This window comes from Polypterus senegalus, chromosome 4 (assembly GCF_016835505.1).
Source record: "Polypterus senegalus isolate Bchr_013 chromosome 4, ASM1683550v1, whole genome shotgun sequence".
NCBI lineage: Eukaryota > Metazoa > Chordata > Cladistia > Polypteriformes > Polypteridae > Polypterus > Polypterus senegalus.
Window position 1 is genome coordinate 28,496,918 of NC_053157.1, and position 15,889 is coordinate 28,512,806.

Below are 15,889 nucleotides of genomic sequence, written 5' to 3' on the forward strand. Positions count from 1 at the left end.
GGCTGAGCACACAAAGCACTATGTATCTCTGCCAAAGCGGGAGTATTTGTTTGTTCTGCAAGCCTGATGGCCTGAAGTCTGATTCCAGTTACAGAATGTGTTTAGATCAAGAGCCTTGATCGTTTTGATTAACCATGGGAGGATGATGGTTCGGAATTCCAAAGTAAATCTAACAAACAGAATTCTTATATAAGTGTTGCTTTTGTCACGGTGGGTTAACGCAGTGTTGATGTTTATAGAAATTGCACCTTTTCTTGATCAGTAGGGAAGCTAATGCTAATCCATTGTGTCTGGTTTGCTAGAGTATTTGCCATGCACAACTTTGAGGCAGTTACCTGTTGATTTGTTAGGAATAATGGTGATTACTTAAATTGAGTGTTGACCATAGACTGAGCCAAGGATATACAAAACATGTCTGAGATGATGCCCACCAGTTGGTCAGGACATGCACACATGAACTATAAAGTGAGCCAAGGACATACAAAGATATCTATGAAAATGGTTTGCACAAACAATCATGGGCACTGTTAGCTTTCTTAATATTTAATTTTATTAAAACATTTCTCACTTAATCTATGGACAGCAGGTGAAAGTGGTCAGATACAGAGCTATGGTTCTGCAAGCAGTTTCCTGGAAGGCACTAGGATAATCTAACCAGGAAGCATCAGCTGTTATTATTACATATGTGAGTTTGCAACAGCATCATACTGTAAATGTAAACTAATAAGATGTTGATGGAACACTAAAGAGTGTTTTCAGGGTAAATATCCAAGCAGTAAACATCAGAGGTCAACCAATTAACCAAAATTGCATTCTCTCTCTGATCCCTAGTTTGACGACTGGAGGAGGCAGTTGGCCATGCAAACACTATGCTGCTGTGGGTGCCGTAGGATTTCGGACCCTCTTCATGATGCTTTTCCATGCTTTACAGTCCATGGTGTGACGGTCCTGACCTGGTTCAGGTTGAGTCGTCAGATCTCCAGCTCTTCCTCCACTTGCTTGTTCCATATTTTCATAGGAGCAGTCCGTTTTATCTTCCACTAGGTGGGTCACCAGAGGAGTGTGTGTGGTAGCCTGTTTGCGCCCATTCTGTACATGTGACCAAAACACATCAGGATCACCACTACATTATTTTATAACACTCAGATGAGGTATTGTTTCAGAACCTCATAATAGTTGTACAGTACTTTGTATTTTCAATAATGCTTGGGAAAATGTCATCATTTTAGAATGGCATTTTCTTTTTTGTGATAGTGATAAACGTACATAAATAAGATGTGGTAGAGAATATTAGGAAAACTACTTACACATAATAGCAGAAGCCTGTAGATGTCCTACATATGAAGGACATGATGAATAGTTAACACATTTTCTACAGGCCTAGTAGGAACCTTCAGCATAACCAACAGTAAAACAAGTTGAGTCTGAAAACATTTACTGTATTGGTTTCATTTGACGCAGTTCCTATTCTAGAATATACTTAAACTTATTGAATACGTTATGCACAAAATATAGAGAGCTTGATATCCAACAGCTTTTGCCATTGTGTGTATAGTTTGAGCTGCAGGTAAATGGAGACAAGCAGCTAATCTAAGCTTTTACTTGCATGAATCAGCAGTGTTACAAGTACACAGCATCACCGTGGATCAAATTATCAAATTGTGAAATTATAACATCAAGAAGCCTCCAAGGGTGAAAGATATGCTAACAGTGTAATTCAGAAAGGCAGAAGGTGGCAATTAAGGAAACTAAAATTTATCTGAAGTGACTGCTGACTTTGAAGAAAAGCACAGTGGTCATTCTAAAGTAGTTGTTTTAAAGTTAATAAAATCTAAAACATAAAAAATGAATGTAAAAAGAAAAATGAATCTGCACTTCACACTTGCTCCACATAAATGAATCCAAAAAAACTGCCTTTTTACAATTAAATGGTTATTTTTCAAGTTTCCTCATAAATACAGTATGTATTTTTACGTTATCCTATTTTTAGACAGACTAAGACATAAAATGTTTCAAAATTTGCCCTTTTTTTGGTTGAATATAGCCATTTCTTTATCTCACTAAATATTTTTAGTGTTTAATTAATCTGCATTTTTCTAAACCAGTTTCTTTTTGTAGTCTTAAAGAAAAGTCTTTAGGTTAGCTATCTTTCATGTTTTTCTGTTTTTATTACTATTCTTATTTACAGTATAAAGAGGTCACTTATTGCTACACTAGATTGTTTTAAACATGAGACAAATTATTAGGCTTCACATTCCTTTATACTGTAGTTTGTTATTAAGGTCAGAATATCTCAATTTCTTTTTCTTTCTACTAAACCACCACAGACAGAAAAAGGTGGCATATAGAGTTTAGTGTGGTATGAGATATTTTCTTTCAAAGGTTGGTAGTCATTGTGTCACCTCCCTCTTTGCATTTAGTATGTTCTGCAGAACCTGATTTTTTTTTACACTAAGTGGTTTAAGTTAAATTTTGGACAATGGAAATAAGATTGATAAGCCTTTGTGGAATAAAATGTATCACGTGCTGGCAAGACCTTATTGGTATCCCATCCAAAGCATCTTCATTGCATGCTACCTTGGACCCATAGCACTGTGCTACTCTGCTACTCTTATTCTACAGTATATTTGGTGTAAGATCGTACACAATTCATTTTTGTGTTGCAGTATGGTGTCTAGCACAGAAAGCAAAGCACTTATTTACCCAAAAACATTTAATGGCCTCTCTGTGATTATCCTTAATAGAATGGCACCTCGAAATGCCCATTGATCACAGGTTATTCTTGGCTGGATGAACCTTTATTGTTCTTGTCATGATGTCGAGGAGATCTCACACTTACTCCAGAGTGTGATACACAATTCCAAAGTATTTTACACCTAGGGTCCCCTTAAGATATATACATATTTTTAGGCCATTAGACTACTTGTTCTTAGAATTCAGGTGCTAATGAAAAGATGGGATGGCCTGTATTATCATTGCAGTCAATACAAAATTCCATTTTGTGTATTTTAAATTAGTATTTGCTTACTGTTTTCCTGAACATTTTCTGCACCCAATGCCAGTTTCCCCACGACCCTGCCCTGGATAAGCGGGGCACTGGATAAGCGGGTTAAGAAGATGGACAGATGGATGGCTGTACAGTACATTTTTTCTCTCCGCTATAGAGATCCAGTTTTCACATTTGTACTATTATTGTGTAATGTCCAATACCTGTAAGATTTGGTAGTAGTTGTAGTAGTAGCAGTGTCGTCATTCATGTACAGAGTAATGGAAAGCTTGTAAGGTACTTACATGTGCTTAATCTTTGAGCAGTAAATCTTTAAAAACACAATTAGCAGTATTGTTGTGTAAGGTACAATATAATAAAATTTTCATCTGAACAACTGTGACTGTTTAAACAACTGAACTTGACATGTCACATCAGTGCTTATGCATAGAAAATTAGAAAGCTAATTATTATTTTTTTAATCTAAGACATTAGTAATGTAGTTTTGTCTGTTTTGTAAATATTTCTTTATATTTTGCAAATGAATTGCCTAGTTTATTTGGTATAGACTACACAGCACCAAGATAATAAGATAAAATGTAATGGGAAGGAAGGTATATTTATAGATGCTTCACTTTTTCTAACATTTTTACAAATGCAAAAATACTACGGTATGATTTTTGTCTTATAACATTCTTTCAATGTTACACCAAAAGCTAAAATTTAGGCTACACGTATCTAGTCAACTTTTTGTTGTAATGTTTCATTAATCAAGGGTTTTTTGTTGTCTGAGTACTATAGACTCATAAAAAAGTGAATTCACTTAACAAATTAACCATGGAAGAATATTTTTTTTGTGCAGTGACAAATGCCTTTTTCACCTTCTATTAAATCAATAAACTGAAGTTATTATCCTTATACACGCAGCAACATATTGTTCTGAGATTTTTTAGGTAAGGAAGATAGACGTTTCGAAGTGAGGTAGTGATACCTAATCGAGCCTCTGGAGAGGGTTGCGACATGTTACACTGTACTCTATACATGTGACAATATTGACACTAAGAACCTATGAACCCTATGAAAAAGACTTTACCTTCAGCATTGCTCATGCTCACTTAGACCTCAAAGCAGTAATGACTCCTTTCTACAGTCTGCCAAAAAAGGTGTTAATTATTTTACCACAGAAAACCTGTGCTGCTTACTTCAATGTACGAGAACATGGATAATAAAGGATAACCAATGTATATTGGTGTCAAACCACTAAACCTGAATGGCTCAACAACAGTCCAGTTGCTTGCCTTCCTCACCTCTCTCTCTACACACACCTCACACTCAAAATATTTCCCTCGCCTCCTCACCTACTCCAAGTAAAAATTAATAGATGGTATCCCATCGCCTGAGGCACATTTGTGGTTACAAATTCTATTAACTCTTGTTGTCTATTGATCTCTTACTAAATGTAATTGGCAGGAAGGGAATGCAAGCTCAGCATTTGCCAGACTGCTTGTTACTTATCCAGGGTAGGTTATTACTCCCTGCTTCCTAACTATCTCATTGTGCATGTTTAGAGGTTACCCTGGACTGATGTACGAACCCCTATACATCACTACCTCATGGCAGTGATGTGTAGATGTTTTCTACGGAAGTGTATTAGGGCCATGGTGAAAAAAAATACGGACACAGTGAAGAAAAAAAAAATCTAAATGTTGAGATTAACGTCGACATGTTGACTTTATTCTCGACATTTCCACTTTATTCTCGACATTTACGTCGAGATTAAAGTCGACATGTTGACTTTATTCTCGACATTTCCACTTTATTCTCGACATTTACGTCGAGATTAAAGTCAACATTTCCACTTTATTCTCGTAGTTTATTTTGTCACTAGAATGTCACAAACTAAACTTCATCTTAAAATGAATGTTTAATTTACTAGATTTTCTCAAACTCCGTCATAAATTAATGTAGCACATTAAATGCTTTATATTAAGTGTTCCCTGACACAGTTGTTAATCTCTACGTGCTTTTTGAACTGACTTCCTCCTTCACTGAGAGGCGGCGGCAGCAATCGCCGCACATTGACTTCATGATATTCCTGCTCAATGAACATTCAGAATACTAAGATAAATACTTGATATCTTTTTCACGGTGAAATGCATTAAAGCATGTATTAAACGTGGGTGGCGGGGGGCACGGTGATGTGGCTGTAGTGCTGCCCCCTTGCATTAAGGGGTCCCCAGGTCTATGTTCATTGTAGAGAACTTTATGGCAGGTGTGATGAGGCTCCAAAAAACTGGATATATGAATGGGTATCGCACAGGTTTAACTGAAATATTGTGTAAATGTTGGGTTAATAATGTGGTGGTCAAAGACACGAACGCAGAATTCAATGGATGTTCTTCTGAGCAGGCTTTCTTTATTGCATACGTGCTGTCTCTTTCTGACGTACTAAACCTCCAGTTCCTATCCTTCCTCTTTCTTTCTGCACATAACCAATCACCACACCATAAACGTCTTTGTGAAATTAAAACTAGTTATAAACTTAGACCTTAGAGCAGCACTACAGCCAAGCCACCGTGCCCCCCACCACCCATGTTTAATATATGCTTTAATGCATTTCATCGTGAAAAAGATATCAAGTATTTATCTTAGTATTCTGATTGTTCATAGAGCAGGAAAATCATGAAGTCAATGTGCGGCGATTGCTGCCGGCGCCTCTCAGTGCAAGAGGAAGTCAGTTTAAGAAGCGCGTAGAGATTAACAATTGGGTCGTGGAACACTTAATATAAAACATTTAATGTGCTATACTAATTTATGACGAGGTTTGAGAAAATCTAGTAAGTTAAACATTAATTTTAAGATGAAGTTTAGTTTGCGACATTCTACTGGTAAAATAAACTACGAGAATAAAGTGGAAATGTCGACTTTAACCTCGACATAAATGGCGAGAATAAAGTGGAAATGTCGAGAATAAAGTCAACATGTTGACTTTATTCTCGACTTCTCGACATTTACATCGAGATTAAAGTGGAAATGTGGAGAATAAAGTCAACATGTTGACTTTAATCTCAACGTAAATGCCGAGAATAAAGTCAATATGTCGACATTAATCTCAACATTTAGATTTTTTTCTTCTTCACTGTGTCCGGTTTTTTTTTTTTTCAACATGGCCCTATACGCTTCTGTAGTTTTCCACTCTAAGGAAAAAGGATAATGTTCTCAGCACCATAAAATGTGTTGAAAGTTTTCCATTTCACTCAGCATGCTGCAGGACCTGTCATGCTATGACCTTTCAGGCCTCTTTATTTGCTTCCTCTACTCAGGATAAATGTCTACCTTTACAAGAGTTACTTGATGAATAAGAGGTGTTCCTTCTGTTGACTGACATTTTTGTCTATTAGTTACTGCGGTATTCATTTCCCTAGCACGTCGCATCAGTTCCATAATCTGTTTACACAAATTTATGGTATTCAAAGCTCACAATCAGACTGGGGTTCATCCATGCTGCATAGATAGGCCACTGTATGAAGATTTTTTTTTAATGTAAGCAATGTATATTAAAATCTTTACTGATTTACATTTGCTGTTCACAGCTTTTGTGTGAAGTTTTGTAATTTACAGAGATGTGAGGGATCAGTGTCACTCTAGAAAATACACTTTGCTATTTAAAGATCAAAGAACTTGTAGGCTAGCTTTCCATCTGTATAGTGTTTCTTAACCTTTATTCAGGGATCATGTGTTCGTTGTATTCAGAAACTCTTTTTACTTTAGTTTATATTTTTTTATAAATCTTTGGATAATCCTTTGATTGTATATTGTAATATCTTCCATTAAAAAGACACCTCAACCTCCTTAACAAGGAAACAAATGGGATTCATTTACTTACTCAAAACAAATTCATTTATCCTTCCAAAACTCGCTTTTTCTAGCCTACTTATGCAGTTCAGGGTCACTGCGAGCCAGTATCTATTCTGAAATGCTGGGTACAAGGTAGGAAGAAAGTCAGACATTGTACCAGCCTGTTGCAGGGCACACTCAGACACACACTCTCATTGATCCAGTTTAAAGTCTCCAATTGAACTAACACACATATCCTAGTGATGTAATGCAAACTCAAAGTCATTAGGAGAACATGCAAATTCCATATGTACAAGTAGAGCCTGTGTATGATATTCGAACGCAAGGACTCTAGAGTTGTGAAGCACTGTGCCTTCCCAATATGTACAGTAACAGGAAATATAAAGCACACAGTGATAATAGTAAAGCAGTGTAGAAAGTTAAGATTGCATTATATATTACATGAAAGAAAAGTACTGTATCTTTTAAGTAGATTCAACTCAGTTTAATGTTTAAGACTATAAGATTAAAATCAGTGAGTTTTGAAAGTAAGTTCCAGAATAAGGGTGTCATAGCGCTAATGAGGATTCAGCAAAAGCTGCAATCATCAGAAAATGTCAGGTTCCTCTTGAGTTTATTTTTTTTTTTAACGTAACCCTTTATCCAATGTGTTTTTTTAAAAAAAATTAAACCATTATACATACAACGTGAGTGTAAAAAAGCAGCAGAGAAATTAAAGTGTAAGAAGTAGTCATCTGCTTAAATCTTGAAATAGCCGTGAAGATTTTGATAAAAGGATGAAAGGTAAGCACAAGGGAAAGTTAATGGAAGATAAACATGAAAAAATGTATTCAATGTAGTATAAGCTAGAGACATTTTTGGCCTTCCTATATTGAAATGTTTTTCTCATTAATCCCATGGGTTGCATTGTCCACTTGCTCAGTAGTAAATCACTCACATCATTTGAGTTCTTTTTTCTGGATGTTTTAGTGGGAAAGATTCCTGACCAGCTTCCAGAGTCAGGAGTGCTCTAGCTGACTCCTGGGGTCCTCTACGCAGAGTGCTGCCTAACAGTTTCAGTTGTCTCTGTATATCTGACTCCCAATTAAAGGGTCTCCAAGAGGCCACAATTAAGCTATAGTGTGTCTTTGCTATTCTTAACAACTCCCCCCAGAGTGTTGTACTACCATTAGATGGAAGTTTTCCAGCCACTATGGCACAGAAAGACCAGGAGATCGTAAACTAAAGACTAGCAGGAGATGATAATAAAAGGACTATCATGTCATGCCACCACAAATTAGAGTCTCAGAAAACTAAGAAGAAAGGCAGGAATTTGAAGAATCATTTAGAAAAGTACAAATGAAATGTTTTTTTTTACAGTCCACAATCTTGGACAAAGTCTGAAGCACAATGCATGTTTAAATGTTTTCATGCACCATGAATTCTGAGGGAGGTGACCATAGTTACGTGACAAATGCTTCTTATTGACAGCATCAAAAATGGTGGCACAGGAAAAACAAATATTGCATCACAATATAAAAAAACAAATAATAAAGACAAAAGCACAAAATGAAAGTAAATTATCAAATTTATGTAACAAATGTCATGGAATTCATAAAAAGTATTGATTTACACCCAGGAAATAATTAGCTCCTGTGTGAATTCAGTGTTGGAGTAGTGCTTCTGCTGTTAGTCCTAAAAGACCTCCAGGGCATCTTCCAGCCAAACTCCTGTTCTGAACCACTTTTTAAGATTCAGTTGCAGTCGTTTTGGTCCCTACTTTGCACAGAAGCAGTATTAGTTATTTTATACAGGGTAAGCAGTGTATATAATAGAAACTGGTAACTGTAAATTAAAAGAAAGGTCGCCAGGCTTCCACAGATTTGAGTTATTTTATTGATGTGATATGCTTTTTTCTCACTAAAGAAACTTTTAGCTTTTGTCAGTTAAACAGAATATGTTTAAAGCTCTATTCATATCATGTTCACGTCTCCATAAAGATTACGGAGCCTTTGACCTTGTATAAAAAGTCCATAAATAGTAACTTCAGGTTAAACTAGTCAAGTGCAAATCAACATGTCAGTAACATTTTCTCTGAAAATCACATTACCCTTGGAATTTTAGAGGCTATGGGGAGAACAACAACATATGCAGCTGTTTTAAGGTGACAACATTCCCTAACCATAGAAGGCACACTCCTATCTCTGTATTTTTTCCAGGCAAATCCATGGTAGAAATTATTTAGTACTTTGTCAATAATACAATATGACTGCTTTAGTATACCTGCCATTGCTATGTCTTAAACATTATGGTGCCCTGAAATGGGCGGATCATGTAGAAAAAGTGTTGTCATTTCTACATGGTGTGACCAAAATGTATTTAAATATGCTGAAATGAAAGTCTGCAATGTGTACTTTAAACACATCTGAATTATTTAATTGGTAGTTTTAAACTACAGAGCAATGGGCTAAATCAAGGAAAATGTGTCTTTCTCACAAACATTATGGAGGACACTGTAATATATCTCTTCATTCAGTCATTTGCTCCAGATTCCCAGACCACATTAGTCTGTTCCTGCCCAGCACAACACTTACTGCCTCCTAACTAAGTCTGCCACTCACTTCGAACCACTCCACACGTATACTGTACCTGATGATTCTCATCTCTGTTTTACTGTTTTACTCTGTTCTACTTTCATTAGCCATGTCTCAAGGCACACTACTCTTCACACACCTTTCATAAACTTAAAATTTCAGTGCCAAAGAGGCTCCATTAAAAGTCAAAAATGGTGGCAGGCGTCTTCTGTGCTTCTCTCATTCAGACTATCAATACTATGCACTCACCATGTCAATTAATTAAAAAATACTTTCTTCTTTCTCCAAAACAACTCCATTGCCAATATCTAAATGTATACTTAATGAATCAGCCTTTTGCACCCCTCTCACACATGACGTTAATCTTTTTCATTACAATTTTACTTTATCTCCGTGTCTGGAATGCTGAACATAATACTTTCAAACCAGAACCACTGGAATATTTATTATAAAATAAATATTTTATCATTTTATTTTGATTTATATTTTAAGAATGGAAGAAAATAGTAATGGTAATGTGGTTCAGTTCCCCAGCAGCAGTGCATTTTGACATGATTATTATCATAAACAAAACTCACACGGGTCGCTTGGTCTCATTATAAAAAGGACTTCATCTTAAAAATTTTCATTAGATTGGTTAGTAAAGAGTACAAAGTAGAAAAGGTAAAAATAATGGTCACAGCTGCTTTGTTTGACACTGCTATTAAGAAACGTAATACTAAAAATGTCTTAATTGTTCTTTATCTAAATTTCTCCTTTAGATTTGTTTCTGAAAGTGGCCAACCTTCTTATAACTTCACCAAACTGGATGCTCTTATTGACCTATTGTGGAAACATGGATTAAAGCCTGGTAGGTTATGATACTTTGTGTAATTTTCTTCCATAAAAAAACTCATCAGAAGAAAATTTTTAAAAATATAACACTTTTATGTATTGTACTCTGGCTTTCTGTTTTTAATTATAGTGTGCTGCAGAAGTTGTAGTACAGTACAAGGTGTAATAATTTAATTTCCAAAACGGCTGTATAGTGTGTAGCTACTGAAATGTTGGAGCTGCTATAAAAAAGTCAAGTGTCTTTGAGTGGAATAAGATATTCAAGGAGGGATGAATAGACGTAATTGTGATTTCTGGCTCTTCCCAAAAATAAAGACCGCCATGAATGGACAAGGATTTTTAGACATGTCTTACATCCAGCATAACGTGACAGTGGATCTCATGGGTAATCCTTAAGCAGAGATCCAGGCATCTTTAAAGTAATGGAAATGTCATCTATCTTAATGCATAGCTATGGAAGGGGATTATTTCAAAGGTAACAACAGATGCTATTGCACAGATATGCACACACATTTACCTCTCACAAGGACAAGGTTGTGAGGTTAACTGGTTGCGTTAAACTTGCTCAGTGTGAGTGACTTCAAGTGTGTTTGTCAATGTGTCCTGCAGTGGACTGGCACGCTGCTCATAGTTTGTTTTTGGGTTGTATTGATGTGTACTGGCTCTCTGTGACCCTGAAATCGATCAGAAACCTGCCAGACAGATTAATGGATGAAATGCTACATTTGAACTTTGGAACAATCTTAATCAGAACAGACTATTCAGCCCAAAAAGCTTGCCAATCCTATTCACCTAATTTCTCCCTAAAGTTTTACTATCTACCGCACTACTTGGTAACTTATTGCATTTGTTTTCGGCTGTCTGTGTGAAGAAAAATTTTCTGATGTTTGCGCAGAAGTTATCATTGACTAGTCTCCATCTGTGTCCTTGTCTTCTTGTTGAAGAATTGATTTTAAAATAACAGCCAGATCCCCCTGTACAAATTCCCTTTATAATTTTAAACATCTAATCATGTCACCTCTTAGTCTTCTGTTACCTTAACAAAAAAGGGTAATCTGTTTAAGATTTTTGTCTCTAAAACATTTCAGTTTAGTGAACACATGCATTTCAGTATTGTTTTATTTTTTGTGTAGCCGTCTTCACTGAGTACAGGTACAGAAAGAGTACAAAAGTCCACATTTTACACTACATTAACAGCAAACTGCTAAACCACACAACATTTACATACATAAACACATCAACTACATTAAACCCACACTAAAACAAACCATAGCGATATAAAGTCAATTCATGTTTTAGCAGTGGAAGAATATAAAGTGATTTATAATTAAAATTGAGATGTAGCTGTTTGACAACAACAAATTCCCTAGTCCAGCCATTCGTCCATCCATTTATTTTTCATAACCCACTTATTTGTGGCAAGTTGAGGGGATGCTAAAGCCTATCTTAGTAAATATAAGGCACAAGGCTGGAACAACACCTGGGCAGGGTGCTAGTCCATTGCAGGATGAACACACGCATTATACACTAGAACCAGTTTTAGCAACACCAATCCACCTGATCTGCATATCTTTGGACTGTTGTAAGAAGCCGGAGCACCCAGGGGAAACCCACATTCACACTGAGAGAAAAAGGTTTCACTGAAGTGCAAACACTCATTTCTTAATTGCAAGACAGCAGTACTACCACTGTGCCTGCTATGGTATACAGTATTGGGTCTGTGGCTCAGAAAAAGGTGGCCGATATTTAAATAAATAAATAGTCCAATGGCCGTCTCAATCTCCATGGGTGTGTAATGCTCACACAGCTGTGGGAGCTTTGTGGAGTAATTATGGGGTGAGGGTGCTGTCTGTCTCAATTGTTTCATTGGCTTCCTGCGGTGCATAGTTATATGCCACAGAGGCATGTAAGGAAAAGCTGGAATGGGAGAAAAAAGAAAGAATATAGACTGGCCTGAGGCTGAAGAGCGGGCACTCCTACTGAGTGATTGCCAGGGAGTAGGAGTGGCAAGATATGCAATGTCTCATGCAGACGCCAAGGGACAGGCATCGGGAAATGTATGTGGCTGAGCACAGCGCCCCATTGTTGGCGAGGGCCTAGCAATTGGGACCCAAGCCAGGATGTGAAGGTTGACTGCACCTGTTCCCGAGCATCTCCTCTTACTGCAGCATTTGGACTCCATGGATGAGTAGAGGAGACGCCATATTTTAAATGAAAGCATTGGAGCTCATGAATTTTTTAAAGGAACTGTCTCTTAGATTTTAACCTCGTTTTTAAGGATTTTTAAGGATTTTATGGATTGATTTTAACCTCCATTGTCTGCACTTGGTTTTCGTTGGATTATTTATTTTTTGAAGAATTATGATGCACTGCACTGTTTTGGACACTGTTTGTTTTTTATGGCTTTTAATAAAAGCACTTTTATGAACCTATCCCATGTGCTGTGTGAGTGTCCTTATCCATTGGCTCATCCTTGGGTACGTTATCAGCAGTGGCAGGTTCAAAAGGCCCACGGAAGGAACCCACAGTGTGGAGCCGACCCACACTGTCACTTTGGTATGCCCAAATGCCATAGTTGTATTGTATAATACTTAACTAATTTCTTAAGCCTTTTCTTTTAGAATTTGTCAACCTTCTGAGAAGACATACGGGGCATTTTGTTTACTTTATATCTGTGTGGCATGTGTTGTTTTTTTTTTTTTTAATATGCTGCCATCAAAACATACTATAAAATGAATCCCCGAGGTTAGACTTCTATTAAAAACACATCTCTTCACTGAAGAGAGTTGTATGAATCCAATATATATGAATGACCTCGAAATGAAAAATGTTTTTGTTGCAAAAGTTTTCTTTCTTTTCCTTTTATATCACTCTATATTAGGTTTCGAGTTGATGGGAAGTGTATCTGGTTTCTTTACTGATTTTGAGGATAAAAAACAATTGCTGGAATGGAAGAACCTTGTGTCTCTTGTTGCAAAACGATATATAAGTAAGTCAACTATATGCCAAAATAAATTTTTTTTTGCATACTTGCTTGATTGTACTGCAACACTTTGTTGCACAAGATGATTTGTGTCTTTTCTGAAAGGGATCATCCATTGTACAGTACTGTCGCAAAAGGACCATACATTGTTCACAATTAGTCTTTATTTTATATACTGCTGTGGAACATAGGGGGCATATCATACCTCAATCCCAGACCAGAACTACACGAGCACAAATCCTGGGTTCAGGAAGACTTTTATTTGCCACAAATACCTTTTCACAGGCTTATTTATACAACAATACAGTAACGTTCTTTTCTTACTTTTCCTCTCTCTCTTTTTTCTCCAGCCTCCACCTTCGCTTCTTCGTACTTTACTCCTGGCTCATTTTGAAGTCAGAAATTTCAGCTGTTTTAGAACATCAAGAGCATAGCTCAGAAACACTTTCAGGTCAGACCAAGCTCTAGGATAACTGGTGAGCCTCCCTCAAGTACCTCTCAGCAGTGGCTCTGAAGGACCCCAACAGGTCTGTTTGTCAAGCTAACGTTTCCCATGCACCCCTTCAGATGTCTGAATGTAAGCAATGCCCAAGGAATGCTACCACCCAGCATACTGGGAAACACATTTCCCTTCCGGCCAGGAAAGGGAACACCAATCTTCCCTTTTAGGATGAAGTAGGGGAATCATACTAGACATTAAATGGGGTCAGTACAGAGAAAAAAAATTTCAACATATTATTAGGAATAAAGCAGTCAAAACCAGTAATGATTTCCCTTCTTGATTTTTTTTCTTCTTTGTTTGAGTACTGGTCTTTCGTTTCATTTACATCAAAGTTCTGACATATCATTGTGCATGCTATTGTCACATATTACATTCACACTCAACACTATAAGAACAACAAAAAGTCAAAATAACAAGAAACAACAATTAATAACACATCAAAGCAAAACAAAAAAGTCAGACATTAAATACTAAATGTAACCATACATATATTTTCAGATAATGTTGAGCATAATTGTGTTTGGAGAGGAATCACGTAGGCCTTAAAACTTGTTGTATTTGTTACATAGCCTTTTTCTAAATTTAAAACATTTTATTTCAGATAAGTATGGTCTAGAATATGTTTCCCAGTGGAACTTTGAAACGTGGAATGAACCAAACAATCATGATTTTGACAACGTTTCCATGACGATACAAGGTAAGATGCAAAATAGTTTGTAGTGATTTGCTATAAACAAAAGTAAGCTCATATTTCAGATGAAAAATATAGTTTTATCTTTAATACAGAAATTAAAATAGCTCACAAGTTTAAATGGCAGTTAATATCTGATTATCTGATTAGGTTCATTTACATTCAAATAAGATTAGATAAAACTTTATTAATCCCATAGGGAAATTCAAATGTATACAGAGGCAGAAACATAAAAACAAGAGTAGAAACTCACAGGACAGATAATACAGCTAATCAATCAATCAATCAATAAATATATACATACATAAAAATAAACAAGTACATCCATTTAAAGCATTGAATTGCCTGATAGCAGTGAGCAGAAAAGACCCCTGGAGGTGCTTCTTAGAACACCATGGTGGAATGAGCCTGTGGCTACAAGTGCTCCACGAGAGCATCTCCTGGAGTGAATGAAGAGGAGCTTTCATGATGGCATCATTCTCTTATCCACCACAACTTCAAGTGTGTTCAGAGGGTTTGGCCTATGAGCAGGATTTCCTGATACTTTGTTCAGGTTTTGTGCTCCTTTTGTGCTCAGGTTGTTTCCCCAGGAGATTGCAGCATAGAACACCACACTGGCTATTTTGGACTGGTAGAACATTTCCAGCAGCCTGCTGCACACATCAAAAGGCCTGAGTCCTTGGCAAGTACTGCTTTGGCCCTTCTTATACAGCACCAAGGTGTCAAACCAGTCCAGTTTGTTGTTTTGTGAACCCCCTGCACACTTCCATGTCCTCCCCATGTATGGTTGCTGGTCTGAGAGGCTTCTGGGCATGTCAGAAGTCCACCACTAGTTCTTTTGCCTTGCTGATGTTGAGTTGCAGGTTGTTGTCCCTGCACCACAAGACAATGTTCTTCACAACTTTCTTGTACTCTAAGTCATCTCCATTATTAAGGCAGACTATGATGGAGAAGTCATCTAAAAACTCTGTAGATGGCAATTGCTGGTATTGTACTGGAATCTGTTGTGTAGAGGGGTAAACTGGAAGGGAGACAGGGCGGTTCCCTGAGGTGCTCTAGCATTACACACCACCATTTCTGATACAGAATCCCTCATCCTCACAAACTGATGTCTGTTGATCAAGAAGTCCATGATCTAGGAGACTGTGGGAGCATTAACTTTCAGTTTTGATTGGGGAGATTTTTCCCCAGTCGATGAGGCAGAATGCTGTTAAAAGCAGTGGAAAAGCCAATGAACATTATCCAGGCTGTGGTGTACCGGCTTTGTCTGAGTAGATGTAGGCTCTGTGGAGAATGTAGATGAGAACATCCTCCACATCTCTTTGTGTCTGAGAGGCAAACTGCAGAGGATCCAAATGTTCTGAAACCAGAGTCGATAGCTGTTTTGGGACCAGCCTCTCAAAGGTCTTCATTATACAGAAAGTTAGAGCAACTGATCTGAAGTGTGTGGGATCAATGAAAT

The 15,889-nt window shown here is 37.0% G+C and overlaps 1 protein-coding gene across 1 annotated transcript in view; it reads left to right on the forward strand.

Annotated features, from left to right (window-relative positions):
* Positions 1-15,889, forward strand: part of idua (alpha-L-iduronidase) — a 135,832-nt gene that overhangs the window by 83,519 nt on the left and 36,424 nt on the right. Inside the window, exons 3-5 of the mRNA XM_039750382.1 lie at positions 10,179-10,267; positions 13,133-13,240; positions 14,338-14,433. Coding sequence (XP_039606316.1) covers positions 10,179-10,267; positions 13,133-13,240; positions 14,338-14,433 — 293 coding nt within the window. The remainder of the gene's footprint in view (positions 1-10,178; positions 10,268-13,132; positions 13,241-14,337; positions 14,434-15,889) is intronic.